A 22,639-nucleotide genomic window follows, 5' to 3' on the forward strand; every position below is an offset into this window, starting at 1 on the left:
AAGCAACATACATCAAAGTTGCTGGTGAACGCAGCAGGCCAGGCAGCATCTATAGGAAGAGGCGCAGTCGACGTTTCAGGCCGAGACCTGAACGCCTGAAACGTCGACTGCGCCTCTTCCTATAGATGCTGCCTGGCCTGCTGCGTTCACCAGCAACTTTGATGTATGTTGCTTGAATTTCCAGCATCTGCAGAATTCCTGTTGTTTGCGTCATAAATGTCATCAGTTTTCCTGATTTATTATCCGAGCAGAAATGACCAAGCTTTGTATTTCTGATAGAGAAGTATGTTCTCTCTGCCAAAATCCTTTGATAGAGTCCAATCACAAACAAGAGAAAATCTGCAGATGCTGGAAATCCAAACAACATACATGAAATGCTGGAGGAACTCAGCAGGCCAGGCAGCATCTATAGAAAAGAGTACAGCAGCGTTTTGGGCTGAGACCTTTCATCAGGACCTTAATTCAATCAAAGATCCTTTGATAGAATTATGGTGGAGAAATGGGATTGACATTTCAGTGATTATTGTTTCAGATCTAGAGTGTTGCTTGACTTTCTTGACGTTGGTAACACTTGGTTCAAGAGACTTGATAAATGCAACTGGCAGTAGTAGTGAGCATAGTCTCTGGTTGCAGAGAGCTCAGTATAACAAACAATCTCAAGCATTATACATCTTGACAAGTCAGAAGTGTGCAGTCCTGTAAGAAGAGGACTATAGTCACCAAGAGTTGAAAAGAAACTAAACTTCTCATAAAGCTCAGGCATTTCCTTAGCCAGTCTGTTTTGAGAGCCAAGTCCTGTAAAATAAATTGGTATGGCTTTCTTTTCTATTTAGGTCATTGCATAAGACTTGGAAAAGAGGTTTGCTGTGTGTTGTTGAAAGAAAATATATCTTCTCTAGCCAACTAGAAGACACCCAACAGGGGTGAAAATGAGAAATGAGAAAAAGTCAGTGGGGCTTAATTATAAAAGCTTTAGATTTTCAGAGCTGTTTAGAAAACCTAAAGGAACCTTTTTTTTTAAATGAACATGAAAGGACAGTGCTAAACTGAAGCAAGAAAGACAATGACAAGCAACATATATACATTTTTATCCTGAACATTCAACTGCACAGGAGTCATCATCCTCAAAAGTACAAGGGGTAGAGAGTCAAGAAACACAGGAGATGCTGCAGATCTGAAATAGTCATCACTGAAATACCAATCCCATTTCTCCACCATCTGCATCAAAGGATTTTGACTGAGAAAACATGATTCTCTATCAGAAATACAAAGCTTGATCATTTCTGCTTAGATAATAAATCAGTAAAGCTGAGAACATTCATGGCATTGTTTCCTCTAATAGTAAATATAATCATTTAGTCAGAGCTGACAGAATTAGTCAATAATTCTGTGCAAAGACTTGTCAAATGCCCAACTCTGACAGGAGATCCATTTCTTTTGAGCTGTATTCAAAAGATGGCACTAATAACAATTTTGCACTCCAATAACAAATGAGAAAAGTAATCCCCTCTCACTTCTGACTTAAATGGAGAGGCCTTGTTCTGAAACTGTGCCGCAAGTTCCATTTTCTCAGCCTCTACCTTGTTAAGCCCCCTCAGAATGTTTGAGTAAGTTCACCTCTTGTTCTTATATATTCCAACTTGATGGAGTTTTGGCAACCCTTCATCTTAGGAACCAACAAGTGATTGGCTCTAATTGGAACTCCAACACAGTAATGGAGGTGTGGTCTCAATAATGTCCAATACAGTTGTAACAAGACAGTGTTCTGTTGTCTAAATCCATTCAGAAATAGTTTGTTTACTTAATCTTCCTTACAGATCAGATAAGATCACATATCATACATCATCTGCAAAACTTCTGACCACATGCTTAACCTATCTACATCCTTGCAGACTTTGTTTTCCTCATACCATGCTGGCCCACCTATCTTTTGTCAATACACTTACTCACAGTAAACTTGGTTCCTTCACCTAACTCACCTAGACTGTAAATATTTGAGGCATAAACACTGATAGTTCTGGTACCTCACTAGTTACAGTTTACCATCCTGAAAATCATCCATTTATTCTAGGGCTCCTTTTTTTGCTAGTAAACCAGTCCTTACATGTGCTAAAGCAGTATCACCAATGCTTCGAGCTCTCGCTTTCTGCAGTGACAGTTCACTAAATGCTTTTCAAAAATCCAAATATATTACACCTATTTGTTCTCCCTGATGCATCCTGCTCCCTACAACCAAAAAATAACTCTAAGTTTGTCAAGCCTGAGTGATTCCCCTTTTAAAAAATAATGTGTTACTTTGCTTGATATTCTTGTCATTTTCCCTTGTTACATTTGTGGTGTTCTAACCTGTCAGAGCCTTTCCAAAATCTAGTGAGTTTTGGAACAACAGACCTCTGCAGCCGCTTTCTCCAAGACTTGGTCAGCCTTTAGTGCTATTTATTAACCATACACCTTTACCTTGCTTTAAGTTCCCTCCTCCCTTTTGTCTGGATTTGCTATTCCTTTTGCATATTTATTCAAAGTCACTGCCATTTTATTATTTGACTTTATTAATTCCCCAGTCTTATCCAGTAAGGACTAACATTTGCCATGGCAACCCACCTCATGTTTTGGGTTCTCTTCTCAACAATGTAAGTTTGTGTCTCCTAAAAGTATCCCAACTCACCTTCTAGTGGAATGGGTTGACATTTACCTTGTGAGACCTCAAGCACTTTTCTCAAACCTTGATGCACTCCATTTTCCCTAGTGATTGAACTAATCCAGCCAATCCCTTTTGAATGCTCTCCAAGGTCCAATTTCCTGCCTGCAGTGAGATGTTCTGTGCCCTCAGAGGACCAGAGCAGAGGCAGCAGAGTACAGCAAAGTCCCGAACCCTCATGGTGTATGTTGGTGGATGTGCTCTCTTACCATGCACGGACAGCCAGCCATCGACACGGTCTTTCCCTTTGGAGTTCGTGGCTTCACACTCGTAGGAGCCCTCGTCCTCAGGCTGGATGTTTGACAGCCTCAGAACGGTGTTGAAATTGAGCAGCTCAGCACTGCTGGGCAGGCTGCCCCCCACCTTCCGCCACTGGATCTGAGGGATTGGGCTGAAGGAAGAGAGGGAGGAAGGCAATGAAGGGGAGGGAAAGACAGGGAAGGGGGGTGAAGGAGAGAGATGGGGAAGAGAGAAAGAAAGGAGAGTAAGACAAGGGGAGAAGAAACAGGAAGGGAGGAGAGAAGGACAGGTTGAAGAAGGGGAAGGGAGTGTTGTTGTGGGATGGGCAGGGAGGGAAGTAAGAGTTTTGGGAGAGGGGTAGGGTGGAAAGGAGGAGGGGTAAAGAGGGAGGAGGAGAGATGGAAGTGGGAGAAAAAGAGGGAAAGGTGGGAGAGAAAGGGAAAGGTGGGAGAGAGAGGGAAAAGTGGGAGAGAGAGGGAAAGGTGGGAGAGAGAGGGAAAGGTGGGAGAGAGAGGGAAAAGTGGGAAAGAGAGAAAGGTGGGAGAGAGAAGGAAAGGTGAGAGAGAGGATAGGTGGGAGAGAGAGGGAAAGGTGGGAGAGAGAGGGCAAGGTGGGAGAGAGAGAGGGAAAGGTGGGAGAGAGAAGGAAAGGTAGGAGAAATGGGACAAAGGTGGGAGAGAGAGTGAAAGGTGGGAGAGAGAGAGAGAGGAAAAGGTGAGAGAGAGGGGAAGGTGAGAGAGAGAGAGGGGAAGGTGAGAGAGAGAGGGAAAGGTGAGAGAGAGAGGGAAAGGTGGGAGAGAGAGAGGGGAAGGTTGGAGAGAGAGGGGAAGGTGGGGAGAGTGGGGAAGTGTGGGCATAGAGGAAAGGGGTGGAGAGATGGGTAGAGAGGAAAGAAATGAGGGGAGTGAGAGAAAGAAGTGAATGCCAGTTTGTATAGTAGTCCAACTTCAAAAGCAATGCACATGTTGGGATGGACACCAGAGGTCTGGGGCAAAAAGAAACGGATCCACATATTCCTCAATTTACTGAGGTAAACTTGGCTAAGAAGAAGACCTACCAGTATAAGATCTTTTTGATCAAGCTGGAAATATGAAAGCATATTTGGTGTAAATGTGTCTTATAGGAGAACTTCAGAAAAAACTGTCCCAAGCACACTTGCAGCATGACACAGAGAATATTATTCTGTGACACTCTGCCCCTTTGCCCAGGCCAAACCTACTTCTGTCACTTAAACAGAGAGCAGTATTGAATTTATTCCCCTGGATTTAAGATCACTTTCTGTGTTTCACTGTATCTGTATTAATCGGCCTATAAATGAACCAATGAGCTCACAAGGAGGCCGTCAGGTTACTGGTCACGCTTTAAGAGATAACCGCAATGCCAAACTCTTTCCTTATGTCCTGGCTCTACCATCATTTCAAACAGTGCACCTTTAGCCCTAGAAGCATTTTGTTTCATTAAAAACTCTTCTCTCTGAAGAAATAGCATGTTCCCTCTCATTTAACTACCCAGCTGCTCGAGGCAACAGCTCTTCAAACTATTAATAGTGATCTACAGGGAAAGGAACAGAGTGAAGGGAGCTAGAAGGGACCTTCCTATTGGCTGTGATGGATCAGGACCAGAACTACAGTAATCCCTCTGAAAGAGGACACCCCCATCTCTCAGCCTCACCAACACCATCCTGCTCATCTGGTGCAGAGGCTATTTTCAGCTTTTAAAAATGACGAAACAAATCCCAGGTTACCCGAGTGATTTTACTGGTGCCTTTATTTATTTGGTCTTCTCTAGCTAATGCAGCTTGCTGTAATGTTATCTTATTTCTGATTTCAGAACTGTTTTACCCTGAAACTGTTTACTCCAGCATTATTTACCCTGGGGAGATTCAACCCAGATGCACAATTTAGTTTAGTTTATGATTTTTCTCACATATACTGAGATACTGAGCTTGACTTGCATACTTTCCACAGAGATCAAACCATTACACAGTGCACTGAGATAGAACAAGGTAAAACAATAACAGAATGCAGAATAAAGTGTGGCAGCTACAGAGAAAGTGCAGTGCAGGTAAACAATGAAGTGTAGGATCATATTGAGGGATTTTACAATTTACCACAGCATGGGAATAACACTACATGATTTACCCCAGTGCAGTTTTCCCAGCAGGGTTTACATTGGCATGGTTCACCCAGTGTAGCTTACATTGGCATGGGTTGTCAAAACAAAACTGAACCTGGCACAATTTATCCAAGTATGGGTTGCCCCAGATTGGTTTATCCCAGCATATGTTAACCCAATGTGATTTAGCCTAATGTCGGTTACCTAAGTAAATTTTCCCCAAATGTATATTGCACCAGTGTGCTTTACCCCAGCAAAGTTTCTCTTAAGCAAAATGCTGGAGGAATTCAGCAGCATCAATGGAAAAAGGTACAGCTGACAATTCGGGCAGCGACCCTTCTCCAAGACTGGAGGAAAGAAGATGAGGAGCAGATTTAAAAGGATGTACTTTTGTACTTTTTTCCATAGATCTTGCGTGACCTGCTGAGTTCCTCCAACATTTTGTGTGTTTTGCATGGATTTCCAGCACCTGTAGATTTTTTCTTGAGTGTGAAAGTTGCCCCTACTCCAGCATAGATTTCTCTAACTGAGGCAAAAAAAAAGACAGCATCCAGTAACAGGAACAGGGAATGGTGGAAACACTGAGCAGGCCAGACAGTATCCATGTGGAGAGGAACCAAACTGACATCATCAGTCAAAAATTCCCCATCAGAACTGAAAAGGTGTGAAATCCTGTCTTAACTTGTAGAGAGCGGTAATGGTAGAGGGGACAAGGGAAATGTCTGTTCTGGAGTTTGGACCAAAGTTGTCAAGGTAATAGTTACAATGAGATTAACAAATGGTTTACCCCAGTCTGCCTTGACCCTGGAGTAGTTTCTGATTCACACCAGTAAAGCTGAATCCTGGCAACACACATCAAAGTTGCTGGTGAATGCAGCAGGCCAGGCAGCATCTCTAGGAAAAGGTACAGTCGACGTTTCGGGCCGAGACCCTTCGTCAGGACTGCTGAATCCTGGTCTACTTATCCTCAGCACTTTTCACTTCCAAGCACATCTTCCCCCAAAATGTTCATCTCAAGCACAGATTGCCCACGAGAGCAAAATGTGACCTCAGTCTCAGGAGCTGGGTTGGGCTCAGGTTTCACATTTGACCTGCTGGCCCTGTCTGCCCTGTTCGCACTGTCAGTTCACGTGCAATAGGATGAGTGCAGAAATGTATTCCAGAGCACTCAGCAGAGTCACTACCAGGATCCTCAGAGAGGTTTGCATTTGCGGGAATAGGTTCAGAGGGCAAGCCTTGCGTTGATATGGCAATACAGGAAACTGATGGTAAAGGCTGACACAGCGCAAGACTGATAGGGGCTGAATGCAGCAACTTGGGATGAGCTAAGTTCAAAGTTCAAAGTGCATTTATTATCGAAGTAGGTATACCATATAGAACCCTGAGATTCACCTTCTGGCAGGCAGCAGCAACACAAAGAAACACAATGGAATCCACACACAACAAAGGCTGTCGAACATACAAAATGCGAAGAAAGAACAGACTGTGCAAACAATAAAAAAGGTAAACAAATAACGCACAGAACGTGAACTGCAGAGTCTCCGAAAGTGGGTCCACAGCCACAGACTCAGTTTAGTGCTGAAGAGCGTAGAGGTGGCTGCAGGGCAACAACTGCTCTTAAATCTGGTGGCAGGAGGACTTTGGCACCAGCCTCCAGATGGCAGCAGCGAGACGAGAGGGTCAAATGCAGGCAGACAGAACAGGGTCAGATGGGTGATCCTGGTTGACACAGAGTAGTGAGCTGTACATCTCTGCACTCAGCCTTGACGCCTTAATCTTTTTAATCCGGCTCTGCACTTACATCGGCTCAACATCAGTTCATTTTTCACTCTCCCGCCTGGGTCGTGCCACTTCAATCCGGTTTCAAATGGGCCCAAAGTTTTAATCCAGCCAAAGTCTGCTCCAGCAACGGCGCAGCGGCTGTACCTGCATTCTTCAGAGTCCAGTTTGCCGAATCCTTCAGGATATACTGCCAAAACGTCAGATAGTTCGGGCAATTCAAAAGCACAATTCCCAAAGGGAACTAAAGGGCTGCAAACTGCAGTAATCACAGTCCAGAAAGAAAGTATATTTAGTAGAATAGTTAGTAGTTTTGTTAGCTGTCTGCAAAACATCACCATATATCACCAGCACCATCCGTCATTGGGTTGATGAGCCAATAAATCTGTGCCTGTTGGGTCAATGAGCCTGTTGCCTGTGCTACATTGATCTTTGTCTCTTAAAGGTCTCACTCCCCTGGGCTGTGAATCAGGAATCCAAGGGGAGAAGACATCACCTTTCCTGGTTCCTGCAGAGAAGAGTGTGGGTGTCCCTGAACAGTAAAAATGAGATGTACCATTCATGGTTGAAGAGCCGGCCAATGGATACTGCCTGTTGGTCTGCACTGGGCTTGTATTTTCCTGCATACTCACACAACACGGGGCAGATAACTACAGAGTGACCTCAAGCAGTGCATGCAGCCTGTTATAGCCGCTCCGACTAGATTTCTTACTTTTTTAACTTATGTTATTTGTTGTATTTTTTTTTCACAGTAACACGTTGAAGCTACACCCTCTCTAACATGCTGGTGGAGAGAGTTTTATTTGGGTCTTTAGCGCTGGAAATGGTTACATTTGGACACATCTCATTAGCAGGGCAGCAGTATGGTTGCATTGTTTATTCCAGGGACCAGCTGATTGTACTTATGCTGGACGGTTTAGTGAACAGAGTGGCGGACACCCCTGCTGAAATCTGGAGGGAAACACACAGAGGATGCAGAGGGGGATCAAAAAGGCAAGGGAAGAGGACCGGGTCGAGACAACAGAGTCTTATGGAGAAGAGGAGTTATAAGCCGTGTCGCCCCTCTCTCATTATGGGCAATGTGAGATCGCTGGGTAATAAAATGGACGAGTTGACAGCGCTAGCCAGGAGTCAGAGAACATTTCGGGAGTGCAGTGTTATGTGTTTTATTGAAACGTGGCTGCATGAGGACATACCCGACCAAAACGTTTCCATAAAGGGCTTCCAGACCGTTCGGGCTGACCGGAAGTGCACTGAGAGCAGTAAGCGTAAAGGAGGGGTGGCTTGCTGTTCTGGTTAACAACAGATGGTGCAATCCTGGTCATATTACGATCAATGAACGTGTTTGTAGCCCGGATATTGAACTTTTTGCTGTTGGACTCCAGCCATATTATATGCCAAGGGAAATCTCACATTCAATTGTGGTTGTTGTGTACATCCCTCCCTCTGCCAACCTGACATCGGCGTGTAACATAATTTACACCATTGGGCACAGGAGTACATTCAGCCAGAGACTCATTCCACCGGATGCAGCACTGAGCGTCATGGGAAGTCATTCCTGACTGTGGCCATCAAACTTTGCAGCTCCTCCCTTGGAGGGTCAGACACCCTGGGCCAATGGGCTGGTCCTGGACTTATTTCCATCTGGCATGGTTTACATATTATTATTTGATTGTTTGTGGTTTTGTATTGCTATGTTTGTACTCTGTTCTTGGTTGGTGCAACTGTAACGAAACCTAATTTCCCTCGGGATCAATAAAGTATGTCTATCTATCTATCTATCTATGAGAAATCATGTTAAAGAAAATCATGAACAACCCCCCCCCCAGAAAAATGGTTCCTAGACTGTGTGATCAGACTGCAATGACTGAGGTGCGATCGGTCTGGTTTTCATTATGGGATGCATGCTTCACAGGGATTAGCTGCCATTTAACTGTCCTTCACCTATCACTATAGAGAAGGTGATGGTGAAATCATGGAATCATGGAACAGAGAAATACAGCCTTCAGTCCACCGAGTCCCAGGCATCAAGCACTGCAGTGGGGAATCCAAAACAAGCGGAGGAAATCTTGAGATTACACCCAGAGTAGTGAGGGGATAAATCAGGAAGCACTCTCCCACAGGGAACGGGAAATGCCAAGTTCTCCCTTCCAAACGCTAGAGCCTTAAGTAGTTGATTTCAGACTGAGATCGCTTTGAGGCAAGGGTTTCACGGGATAATGAACCGCAGAGAGAAATAGATCAGGAATTCATTGTTATCGCAGGTGTGAGAGGCTGAATTGCCTATTCCTGCTCCTCCATATACACTGCACTTCATTAATAGCTACACACACTGTAAGAAGAGTAACGTAGCAAGGGGAGACTCCCTCATTGTTCACACCACAACTTCTTTAATCTTCCTACTTACTTTCCAAGTGCAAAGCATTCAAGAGTCAGATTTTCACCCATCAGGACCTGGGTATCAGAGAACTTCACCCGAATGTCAGCAGGATATCTTTTCACTAAGCCTGGAATTGAAAAAAAAAACGGGGGTGTTTCTGATCATTGCTACTGGAACAAAATGAAGCAAGCATACATAGTCAGGACCCATTTAATAGCCTTCATCAATCATTTAATAGCAATTCCAACAAAATTAAATTGAAGGCGCAATGCGTTCAGCCACAAGACGGCTGAGGCAGAAGTAGACTGGAGCAGTCAGCAAAGCAGCAGCAGCTATGGAGAAAGAACCAGTTCTGACTGGGGTCACAGATGGATAGGATATGGAACCAGGCCTTTCGGCCCATTGAGTCCATGCCAACAACTATCAATCACCATAAGTACTCCTCCTGCACTTTTCACCTTGTCACTGACAGCGTAAATAATCACTGAAGAGAAATGTTAATTCCATTCTGTTCTCCATTGATGCGGCCTGCGATGCTAAGTGTTTCCAAAACTCTCCACTCAATCTTCAGATGTTTATGTAACCAAGACACAAAATTGGGAGATTTGCAGTATCTATCCTACCCTGTACTTGAATATTTTATCCTAACCATAGCAGGTTTGCGCTGTTAACGCATGAAAATGCCAGAGAGCTCGTGAACTCTTGAAATTTACTATAAAATCAAGAGATCGCATCCTGAAGATATTAGGATGCCTTTATCTTTTGGATTCAAGATTCTTTACATTTAATCATCTGCAATAAATCCCATCTGCAAAACAAACAAAAGTCCCGAAAAGCAAACATTTGAGGAAAAATTTGCAAAAGCAAAAATGATTAATTCTTACCACCTGTTTGAGGGATGAGAGGGATGTACTTGCTGAAAACACTTTTGGAAATGGATGGACTGCTGACCATACAGGAGTAATTGCCCAAGTCGGTGTCTTCCACTTTCGCAATGTAGAGGTTTCCAGTGGTCTGGGAAACAAAATGGCGCCGGCTGGACACAATAAACCTGGGGAAAGCGTTCAGCAGCCAGCGATACCTGAGGTCATCTGTGGGGAAACCAAACAAAATCTGCGTGGAAACCAGAGCTCAAAGGAAGAAAAACACGAATTTTGAAAATTGCATACCACTGCCCTATTGGGGATTAACTCACTATATCCCTAGGAGACACTGGACAACTCCCTTAACAATCTGTTCTGGTGACCTGTGGTAAACCACATACGTGTGTGTGTATATATATATATATATATATATATATATATATATATATACATACATCACATCTTACTGCTAATAAAAGCCTTTCAGTATTTTCTCCCAGTCTTTTGGAGTAATTGATAGTGCATCATGACCACACTGCTTCAAGTGCACACAATTCATATGTAACCATCCTCCAAACCCTGCACATTAATGATGCAAAGATCATCACCAAAGGCTCAGCAATCTCCCCCCTCGCCTCCCACAGTAGCCTAGAGTACATTTTGTCCAGTCGCAGTAATTTATCCAACTTGATGCTTTCCAAAAGCTCCAGCGCATCCCCTTCCTTAACTTCTACATACTCAAGCTTTGCAGTTTGCTGTAAGTCATCCCTACAATTGCCAAGATCCTTTTCCGCAGTGAATACTGAAGCAAAGTACTCATTAAGTACCTCTGCTATCTCCTCCGGTTCCATACACACTTTTCCACTGTCACACTTGATTGGTCCTATTCTCTCATGTCTTATCCTCTTGCTCCTCACAAATTTGTACAATGCCTTGGGGTTTTACTTAATCCTGTCTGCCATAGCTCTCTCATGGCCCCTTCTGACTCTCCTAATCTCTTTCTTAAGCTCATTCCTGCTAGCCTTATGATTTTCTAGATCTCTATCATTACCTAGTTTTTTGAACCTTTCATAAGCTCTTCTTCTTGACTAGATTCACAACAGCCTTTGTACACCACAGTTCCTGTACCCTACCATCCTTTTCCTGTCTCATTGGAACGTGGCTATGCAGAACTCCATGCAAATATCCCTTGAACATTTGCCACATTTCTTCCGTACTGGGTTCCCTGAGAACATCTGTTCCCAATTTATGCTTGAAGTTCCTGCCTGATACTCATACTTCCCCTTACACCAATTAAATGCTTACCTAACTTGTCTGCTCATATCCCTCTCCAATGCTATGGTAAAGGAGATCACTATCTCCAAAATGTCCTCCCACTGAGAGATCTGACACTGACCAGGTTCATTTCCCAATACCAGATCAGGTACAGCCTTTCCTCGTGTAGGCTTATCTGTATATTGTGTCAAGAAACCTTCCTGAACACACCTAACAAACTCCACTCCATCTAAACCCCTCACTCTAGGGACATTCCAATAGATATGTGGGAAATTAAAATCTCCCACCACGACAACCCTGTTATTATTACACCTTTCCAGAATCTGTCTTCTTACCTGCTCCTCAATGTCCCTGTTACTATTGGGTGGTCTATAAAAAACACCTAGTGTTGTTGAGCCCTTCCTGTTCCTAACCTCCACCCAAAGAGACTCCATAGACAATCCCTCCATGTCTTCCTCGTTTTCTGCAGCCGTGACACTATCTCTGATCGCAGTGCCACGCCCCCACCTCTTCGGCCTCCCTCCCTGTCCTTTCTGAAACATCTAAAGCCTGGCACTCGAAGTAACCATTCCTGCCCCTAAGCCATCAAAGTCTCTGTAATGGCCACAACATCATAGCTCCAAGTACTGATCCATGCTCTAAGCTCATCCGCTTTGTTCATAATACTCCTTGCATTAAAATCGACACATCTCAAACCATCGGTCTGATGCGTCCTTTCTCTATCACCTGCCTATCCACTGTCTCCAAGCTTTATCTATTTGTGAGCCAACCACCTCTTCCTCCATCTCTTCAGTTTGGTTCCCACCCCCCAGCAATCCTAGTTTAAACTCTCCCCAATAGCCTTAACAAACCTTCCTGCCAGGCTATTGGTCCCCCTCAGATTCAAAAGCAACCCGTCCTTTTTGTACAGGTCACTCCTGCCCCAAAAAGAGATCCCAATGATCCAGAAATCTGAATCCCTGCCCCCTGCTCCAATCCCTCAGCTACACATTTATCCTCCACCTCACTCTATTCCTATACTCACTGTCACGTGGAATAGGCAGTAACCCCAAGATTACTACCTTTGTGGTCCTGCTTCTCAACTTCCTTCCTAACTCCCTGTAGTCTGTTTTCAGGACCTCCTCCCTTTTCCTGCCTATGTTGTTGGTTCCAATATGTACCATGACCTCTGGCTGTTCACCATCCCACTTCAGGATATTGTGGATGCGATCAGAAACATCCCGGACACTGACACCTGGGAGGCAAACTACCATCTGTGCTTCTTTCCTGCGTCCACAGAATCGCCTGCCTGACCCCCTAACTATAGAGTCCCCTATCACTGCTGCCATCCTCTTCCTTTCCATACCCTTTTGAGCCACAGCGCCAGACTCTGTGCCAGAGGCGTGGCCACTGTTGCTTCTCCCAGGAAGGCCATCCCCCAAAACAGTACTCAAGGAAGAGTACTTATTGTCAGGGGGTACAGCCACAGGGGTGCTCTCTAGCCTCTGACTCCTGCACTTCCCTCTCCTGACTGTTACCCACTTATCTGTCTCCCGAGGCCCCGGTGTGACTACCTGCCTGTAGCTCCCCTCTATCACCTCCTTATTCTGCCTGACCAGACGAAGGTCATCGAGCTGCATCTCCAGTTCCGTAACGGTCCCTAGGGAGCTTCAGCTTCCTGGTGCAAATGTGGCCGTCCAGGAGGCTGGAAGTCTCCTGGACTTCCCACATCTGATACCCAGTACAGAACACTGGCCTCACACATATTCTTCCTGTCTGTATTCCACACCAACAATCTACATGGCCTCCACCCGTTATCGCCGAAGCCCCATTGAGCCAAAGCCTTTCTACTCTGAACCCATCTGCTCTGTTGCCCGCTCTATAAGGTGTCTCCTTTTATACTCTTCTCGCTATTCTAACTGGCTGATGTCCACGTGCTTGCACAGCCATGCCCCGATCAAACCGCTGAAGAAATAACCGTCTCCTTTTAAACTCTTCTCGCTGTTCTCACTGGCTGACGTCCACGCACTTGCACAGTCGTGCCCTGATCTAACTACTGAAGAAATAACCATAGTCTTAATCATCCATCGTCTTACTTGCCCATCTCCCTGCTGAAGGCCCCAGTTTGTGCAGATTGGTATTTAAAGAAATAGTGATCCCTTCCCTGATATATGCACCTCGACATCTCAGAGGCCTGACACGAGACATTGACTGTTGCTCTTTCCACAGATGCGGCCTGAGCTGCTGGGTTGTTCCAACATTTTCTCTTTGTACTTCGGATTTCCAGCTTCTGCAGTTTTCTTTCTAATTTCAGCGACAATATATTGTTCTTGAATTTATGTTTATGGTAAGAGTTGCAAAATCCAATATATGTTAGAGGAATTAGCTGCTTCCACGTAGTGACTGTTCACAGCCACAAGATGGTGAGAGATCTACACAGGACCAAAATGTCCCTCATTTAAACAACTGACCTGAAAACAGAAGAGGGAGCAAAGGCCCTCAGGCAGTGATCTCAACTTGCCAGGTTACATTATCTTCTTGCAGATTTGATGCTACCATTGTGATCTTGGCTTTTGCTCCTCCAGATGTTACAAATAAAGTACTTATCCCAAAGTAGCTTTTGATCTCCACTCATGAGAAGTATCTGGATTGAACCAACCTGCACAACCCTAATCACCACCTCAGTATAGAAGCACTTGGACGACTTTGCACTACAATGGACTTTTTTTTATTAAACACAGCGAGTGGTGGGTACCTAGAATGCTTTGCCAGGGGTTGAGGTGAAGGCAGATATGATATAGGCATATAAGAGGTTCTTCGATCGGCACATGAATACATAGAGAATGGAGAGACAAATGCAGACAGAAAGGATTAGATGTAATTAGTTTAGTTAATTCAGCACGACAATGTGAGCTGCAGAGCCTGTCCTGTGCTAAGTTCTATTCTGCTGCAGATTCAAACTAACAAATCATTTTAAAATATAATAATACTCGGTATATACTTATCAACTGCATTTGGTTTAGACTGGACAAGCAGAGTTGAAAAACACACTTATTGGTCCAGGAACCAAGCCCAGAATTAGTACCAATTCCCTAGACCTCTTAGCACTGGATCCACAGCCGTGCATGGGTTAATGAGATTTCTTGGCACCTTCTAAATGTGATGTGGACATCAGCCTCTGTCAACTTTTTAGGCAGTATGCTCCAGAGCCTCCTCAACAATCTGGCTGAAGAAAATATTTCTTCATCTCCCCTCTAATCCTACCAATTATATTAACTCCATGACTACTGGTGCTTGATTCTATTGTCAAGGGAACCAATTTTATTTCAACTTAATCTGCAACCTGTATTAAGCCTGGTTTCTCAAGAAAATAACTTATTCAATCTCCATCCAAAGCTAAAACGTTCCAGTGCTAAAATATCCACTGTCCTGTCTCTTCATGTTTATCTCTGAAGATCATCTTGGACTGGTACCATGGTTGCACAGACAGCAGAGGACAAGTGGCCTGTTCATGTGGTGTACTGTTTGATGTTCTACTCAAAAGATAACAAGCGGCACGACAAAAAGTACATAGCAAAAATCCTTAATACTCCTGTTTTATATAATTCATTCACATCAATAATCACTCCCCTAATGAATTGGCTTGCCGGGCCATTTAAGAGTCAACCACACTGGACAGTCTGGAGTCACAAATGAAACCAAGTTCCTGAAGGAAATGAATGATTAGATAGCTTTTACAGTTACCAACGTTTCACAGTCATTTCACAGATTTTAATTGCTTGCAACAAGATCCCAGAACAGTGCAATACCTTTAAAAAGCATCAAAATATCCATATTTTCAAACTAAAAATTACAACAGACCAATAACATTCCCATAATCCTTTGGAAAAGGAGATTAAGTGCCAGAGCTAAATGCCACAAGCCAGATTTCACAGTATTTGCAGCAAGCAATCTCAAGCTCACTGGGTCACATCCAGCGATGCAAGATATTAATCACTGGGTTAATCTGCTTTCCAGCTATAATTTATCCCCTAACAGCATAATGAGCTGTCAAGTTCAACATCCTTTAGACAGTGACAGGATCCTATCTAAGCCAGAATATGATGAGATGGATTGGTTAGTGCTGTGGGGGTTGGAGGGAGGGCAGTTGCAAAAGAAAGATGAAATTTAAAACAAAGAGATTGATCTGTGTAAAATTCATGGAATTGTGGAAGTACCTGGAAAATGCGGAGGGGCAGCACACAAAAGCATTGCGCCAACTCCTACCCTTGCCTTCACGGCCTGTCGCTCATCAGTTGGAAACCTTTCAAGATCTGCAAGAGAAAGATGACAAAAAAATCCCTTTTACTCAAAAGCAATAACAAGCAGAATTTCAAAGAGTACAACCCCACATTTTTAAACCAGACCTCTTAGTGAGAAGAAGTCTGATGCCCAATTTAAGCAATTTCAATTTCACTTTGGTTAAAATTTCAGTTAAGGTAACAGCTTTTTTTTTAACAATTAAAAACATTACAATCCTGACTGAATCTGAAATCTTCAATGGTCAAGGTGACTTAAAAGTTTCCCCAGCAACTGCAGCTGAAAACATAATGTTCTTCGTCCTTTGCTTTCTATAAGGGAAGTCCTCAGGTCACAAAAGGGTTCTGTTCCTAAGAAGTGATGGAAACCTGAAGTTCTCAGAAGTTGGAAATGAACAATCGTTTGTGGGAGAGGATCACAGCAACAGATGTGGCAGGAGAGTGATCAGGCACGGGAAAAGCAGTAACCAGACAGCCTCACTGACTCAGTGAGTTTGCTCAGTGCTCCCAGCTCTGCTTGTCTTGACAGTCTCTAATTGTTGTGGCTCATTGGTATGGCAGTCCGTAAGTCAGACACTCACAACCCAGCCTGTTGGAAATACTAAAGTTAAACCTAAATACAGAGATGAGATCAAAAGATTTTTAGATCACACTGAAACTGGGATTTCACATGAGGAGAAAAGCTTTAGACTGCAGGAGGTTACAGATGGCCTGGTTAGATGGGCAGAAAAGTGATGAATGGAATTTAATCCAAGAAAGTGTGAGGGGTTGGGTTATCAACAAGGCAAAAGAACCGATGCAAACAGGAGACTGTTCAGTATGTCTATCCACGGCCTCCTCTTCTGTCAAAATGAAGCCACACTCAGGTTGGAGGAACAACACCTTATATTCTGTCTGGGTAGCCTCCAACCTGATGGCATGAACATTGACTTCTCTAACTTCCGTTAATGTCCCTCCTCCCCTTCGTACTCCATCTGTTATTTATTTATTATTATTATTAATTTATTTTTTTCTCTCTCTCCTTTTTCTCCCTCTGTCCCTCTCACTATACTCCTTGCCCATCCTCTGGGCTTCCCCCCTCCCCCTTTCTTTCTCCCTAGGCCTCCCATCCCATGATCCTCTCATATCCCTTTTGTCAATCAACTTTCCAGCTCTTAGCTCCATCCCTCCCCCTCCTGTCTTCTCCTATCATTTCGGATCTCCTCTCCCCCTCCCACTTTCAAATCTCTTACTAGCTCTTCTTTCAGTTTGTCCTGACGAAGGGTCTTGCACAAAACATCGACTGTACCCCTTCCTGTAGATGCTGCCTGGCCTGCTGCGTTCACCAGGATCTTTTATGTGTGTTGCTTGAAATACCAGCATCTGCAGATTTGCTCATATTTGTGACTGTTCAGTAGAGTAGAGGAACAGTGAAAATTTTGAATGTTTAAAGGTCAATAAAGTAGTTAAAAAATAAAAAGGCATTGAGGATCGTATTAGAAGAGGATAAAAGAGCAGAGGATCATGCTAAAACTGTGGTGTTGGTGTTGGTGGGTGGTGGTTATCTGTTGTGTCCAATGATGACAGGAACCCTGTGCGGGAGAGTTTTTAAAGTGGAAAAGCCATTGCACTAGGGTAATTCCACTCTCTTGACCTCAGAAGTCCGGGTCCAGTGGTACGAACGTGCATCACAAACTGGGGTCTTCCATAGTTGCAGTGGATGACCATGATGTCTTCTGTGTCTTATGCTGCCCCTCACTCATCACAGATCATTGCAGTACCACCTTCCTGGCCATTAGAGATTACTGTAGTTTTCATCCACTCAGTCTGCCAAAGCTGACTTCACATGCTGGAACAGGTGTGTCTCTAACTCACTGGGGTATGAGGACACCAACTATCCTCACTGTATACAATATTAATTAAACCACAGCTTGCGTATCATGCACAATTCTGGTAACCACATTAGAGGAAAGATGTGACTGCACCAGAGTGAGTGCACAGGAGACTTAAAGAAAGGGTTGCAGGTCTTGCAAATGTGCAGTTCTGAGTAAAGATTGGATATACCTGTCTTTTCCAGAGCAGAGGAAGTAGACCGTGACTGAACTAAGGTTCATAAATTATAAGGAGCCAAGATGGACCCATTACTTGAGCTGTGAGTGGTCAAAACTGAAAGGGTGAAGATTTAAAACTGATCAACGGAAACACTGGAGGGTAGATGAAGCTAGGACTCATTGACTGAAAGTATGGTGAAACCTTCATCACATTTAAACAGGGCTGGGATGTCTACTTAAAGAACAATGATTTACAGAGTTAAGAACACTGCTGGAGTTGGGAAGAATTAAGCTTGAGAGCTCTATTTTCAATGCAAAGAAGATGATGCTTTCCTTCTACATGATACATTTCCTCTAATTCTCTTTGCTTTTATCAAAACCTTTTTTGCATCTTCCAAGGGGACCCTTAATAATCAGGCCAATCTGAATACCCAAATACTGTCTAACCAAATCATTAACAAAATGATCTGTTAGCAAGTTAAGGATAAAAATAACACCAACTTAATTAGGACCCATGGATACCATCAAGCAAACAGCACATTTCTCTTCCCAATCAAAGCTGGGAGAATACCTTAAAAGAAGAATACCACAGCTAGATTTTATTTCCTCTTAAGAAAAGTATCTACAGCTGCATAGACATTAGACCTCCCAATGAAAGATGTGCCTATCAGAGTGAAGACAGGTTGAAGTAATGCAGCAATATTTTCACTAAGGTTCTTGACTAACATAGCCACTTCCTAAATGAAAGTTCTCATCCTGAAATGTTCAGTGTTTATTCCCTTCCACAGATGCTACCTGACTTGCTGAGTTCCTCCAGCACTTTGTGTATGTTGCTCAAGATTTCTAGAATTTGCAGAATCTCTTGTGTTTAAGATAGCCACAACATCAGTGTGGACAGTCAAATCTCACAGTTAATCATTTTGGAAGATTCTAACCAAATCTTTCAAGAGTCTCTGTACCGGATCTGTAATAAATCCATGGAAGTGCACTGACACTTTAGACATGTGAATGTGCAAACAATCACCAAGCACTTGGATTTTTGAGTGGATTCATTCACCTTCAGGAACAAGACTGGAATACGAATGCTGGACTGCTGTCTTTTATGTTGCCTGTAGTGGGAGTAATGTTCTGCTTGCTGAACAGTGCTCACATGAAGCAAAAGCAGCCAACGTAGACAATGATTTCTAAACTCTTCTCCAGAAGACCACTTTTCCCACCCCATCCCTTGAAGGTGAGTTAGAACAGGAACAAATTGGCAGCAAGGAGTTCCCAAGACCAGATTCTGGAATACTTAATCCAGTTTTATGTTACAATGGTAGCTCAGAAGTTCTGTAGCAAAAGGATTAAGTGACTAAAGGACTCTCTTCACCCAAAGATAATCTTTCAATGTGTCAACTCATTTTAAAATCTATTCGCATGGAATCCTTCCAAACCCTGGTTAGAGCTATGGACAACAAAAGCTAATCAGCTATGGAAGGTTTGACAGACAATCCTCATCCTCTTCGCACACAATGTTCTTAATATGAATGCACAAAAGTAGGAGAAGCCTAGAAAGAATGATCTGGTTCCCTCAGCACAGATGCCAACAACCAGTGGCCAGAGAACATCATGTTTGGATCATGACCTAAGCCCACTGCAAACTACAATTGGTTCAAAAAGAACAGAGAGCTTTGAACGCGTAGCTCAAAAGCTGACTTGGGAGATGTGGGCTTCAATTTTGTTGGGCCAGAGTTTACTTGCATAGTGCTGGGACCAGTGTCTGGGTGACTTGAATGACTCAACACTGCCTGGCAAACACTGGAAAAGCATTAAAAATCAAATAAAAGAAATAAAATAAAATAAAACATCTTCCCATGTTTCCTTTTTTTCCCAGCTAGGCAACCCCCCCCCCCCGCCCCCATAGAAACAATGGACAGCCTGGCCTCACCTTATCAAGGAAGCAAATGCCCAGTGTAGATGCCAGATTCAGGGATGGAAGTATATTTACATTTTGTAGTAAGTCACTGGACATGATCCCGAATCCAGGGACAGAAATGTCCCAGGGCAGCTTGACTGTTAAACTTTGGATTTCTATATCCATGACGATGTCCTGAATCAGTATCGACAACGATGCTGAGGTAAACTCTCCACTCTCCACTTTCCACAGGGTTCCAGTGATTCCAGCGTCCATTCATTCTACCCCATTAATCTCCCTCCCGGTGTATACTGTATCTATGTAAGCGTCAGAAATGCTCACCTGCCTATTCACCACCTCCCTGACCTCCAATCAGAACCCCAGCAGGTGAGGCAACACTTCATCTGCAAATTTGCTGAGGCCGTCTAGTGTATCTGGTGCTCCTGATGTGGCCTCCTCTACATTGCTGAGACCCAAGGTAAATTGGACGACTGCTTTGTTGAGCACCTCCGCTTCATCTGCAAAAAGTACAATTTCCTGGTGGCCAATCATTTTAATTCCTATCCCCACTCCCATTCCAACATATCAGTCCATGACCTCCTCTGCTGCCACAATGAGACCACTCTCACTGTGGAAGAGCAACACCTCATATTCAGTCTGGGTAGCCTCCAACCTGATGGAATGAATATCGATTTCTCCTCCTGGTAATTTTTTCTTATAGTTTCCTTTTCTCCTCCGTCTTATTTCTTCTTCTATTTCCTACTCTGACCTCTCACCTGTTTTCCTCACCTGCCAATCACCTCCATCTGATGCCCCTCCTACTTCCCTTTCTCCCATGGTCCACTTTCCTCTCCTGTCAGATTCCTTCTTCTCCAATCCCTTACCTTTCTCACCCACTGGCTTCACTATCACCTTCTAGCATGTCCTCCTTCCCTTCCCTCCACCTTTTTATTCTGGTGTCTTTCCCTCTTCATTTTCAGTCCCTAATGAAGGTCTCAGCCCAAAATATCACAAGACCATAAGAGGTAGGAGCAGAATTAGGCCATTTGGCCCAACAAGTTTGCTCCACAATTCAGTTATGACTGATCCTTTTTTCTCTTCCTCAGTCCCACTCCCTGGCCTTCTCTCCATAATCTTTGATGCTGTGGTCAATCAAGAAGCTATCAACCTCTGCCTTAATTACACCCAAAGACCTGGCCTCCACAGCTGCCTGTGGTAACAAATTCCACAAATTCACCGCCCGCTAGCAACAGAAATTTCTCCACATTTCTGTGTTAAATGGACACCGCTCTATCCTGAGGCTGTGCCCTCTTGTCCTAGACTCTCCCATCATGGAAATGTCCTTTCCACATCTACTCTCTATAGGCCTTTCAACATTCAGAACGTTTCAGTGATAGTCCACCCCCCCCATCCTTCTAAACTCCAGCTAGTACAGGCCCAGAACCAGCAAATGCTCCTCATATGATAACCCTTTCCTTCCCAGAATCATTCTTGTGAATCTCTTATGAACCGTCTCCAATGCCAGCCCATCTTTTCTTAGATAAGTAGCGCAAAACTGATCACAATACTCAAAATGAGGTCTCACTAGTGCCTTATAAAGCCTCAGCATCATATCTCTGCTCTTATATTCTAGACCTCTTGAAATGAATGCTAAAATTGCATTTGTCTTCCATACCACCGACTCAACTGCAAGTTAACTTTTAAGGTGTTCTTCACAAGGACTCCCAAGTTCCTTGGTATCTCATATTTTTTGGATTTTCTCGCCATTTAGAAAATAGTATACACATTTATTTCTTCTACCAAAGTGCACGACTGAGCATTTTCCAACACTGTATTTCATTTGCCACTTTCTTACCTATTTTCCTAAACTGTCTAAGTCCTTCCACAGCCTTCCTGCTTCTTCAACACTACCTGCTCCTCTACCAATCTTCTTATCATCTGCAAACTTGGCAACAAAGTCATCTAGTCCATCATCTAAATCATTGATATACAACATAAAAAGCAGTCCCAATGCCGAACCCTGCAGAACACCACCAGTCACTGGCATTTATTCCCACTCGCTGCCTCCTACCAATCAGCCAATGCTCTAACCATGCTCGCAACTTTCCTGTAATGCCTTGGGCTCTTAACTTAGTAAGTAGCCCCATGTGTAGCACCTTGTCAAAGGCCTTCTGAAAGTCCAAATATACCTTATCCACTATGTCCCCTTTATCTATACTACTTGTAGTCTCCTCAACCGGTTAATCAGGCCAGATTTTCCTTGAAGAAAACCATGCTGACCTTGTCATATCTTGTCCTGTGTCACCAAGTACTCCAACATCTTCCCAACCACTGAGGGCAAGCTAACTGGTCTATACTTTTATTTCTGCAGCCTCCCTCCTTTCTTAGAGAGTAGTTTGGTATTTGCAATTTTCCAGTCCTCCGGAACCATGCCAGAGTCCAATGATTTTTGAAAGATCATTACTACTACTTCCACAATCTCTACGACTGCCTCTTTCAGAACACTAGGGTACCATTCATCTAGTCCAGGTGACTTATGTACTTTTAGGTCTTTCAGCTTCTCCCTTGTAAAAGTAACTGCATTCACTTCTCTTCCTTCACACCAGTCAACAAATGGCACACTGTCTGCCACAGTGAAGACTGATGCAAAATATCATTTAATTCATCTGCTATCTCTTTGTCCCCCATTATTATTTTTCCAGCTTCATTTTCTAGCGGTCCTATATCCACTTTCATCTCTCTTTTATTTTTTATATACATGAAAAAGCTATTTCTACCCACCTTGATATTGTTTGCTAGCTTGCTTTCATATTTCATTCTTTCCTTGCTAATGGTTCTTTTAGTAGCTTTCTGTAGCTTTTTAAAAGCTTCCCAATTCTCCACGCTAATTTTTGCTTTGCTGTATGCCCTCCCTTTTGCTTTGACATTAGCTTTGACTTCCCTTGTCAGCCACAGTTGTACTATTTTGCCATTTCAGTATTTATTTGTTTTTGGAATATATCTATCCTACTTATATTTCCCAGAAACTCGAGCCATTGCTGCTTTGCTGTCATCCTTGCCAGCATCTCCTTCCAATTTACTTTGGCCA

At 43.5% G+C, this 22,639-nt stretch overlaps 1 protein-coding gene across 8 annotated transcripts in view; it reads right to left on the reverse strand.

Moving 5' to 3' along the window:
• LOC134351697 (contactin-1-like) overlaps positions 1-22,639 on the reverse strand; it is a 752,292-nt gene that overhangs the window by 355,755 nt on the left and 373,898 nt on the right. For all 8 annotated transcript variants that reach the window (XM_063058216.1, XM_063058217.1, XM_063058215.1 and 5 more), the window contains 4 exons: positions 15,547-15,642; positions 10,097-10,303; positions 9,240-9,339; positions 2,908-3,089 (listed from right to left, as the gene is read on the reverse strand). In XM_063058216.1, the coding sequence (XP_062914286.1) occupies positions 2,908-3,089; positions 9,240-9,339; positions 10,097-10,303; positions 15,547-15,642 (585 nt within the window). The remainder of the gene's footprint in view (positions 1-2,907; positions 3,090-9,239; positions 9,340-10,096; positions 10,304-15,546; positions 15,643-22,639) is intronic.

This window comes from Mobula hypostoma, chromosome 9, assembly GCF_963921235.1.
Source record: "Mobula hypostoma chromosome 9, sMobHyp1.1, whole genome shotgun sequence".
Lineage (NCBI taxonomy): Eukaryota > Metazoa > Chordata > Chondrichthyes > Myliobatiformes > Myliobatidae > Mobula > Mobula hypostoma.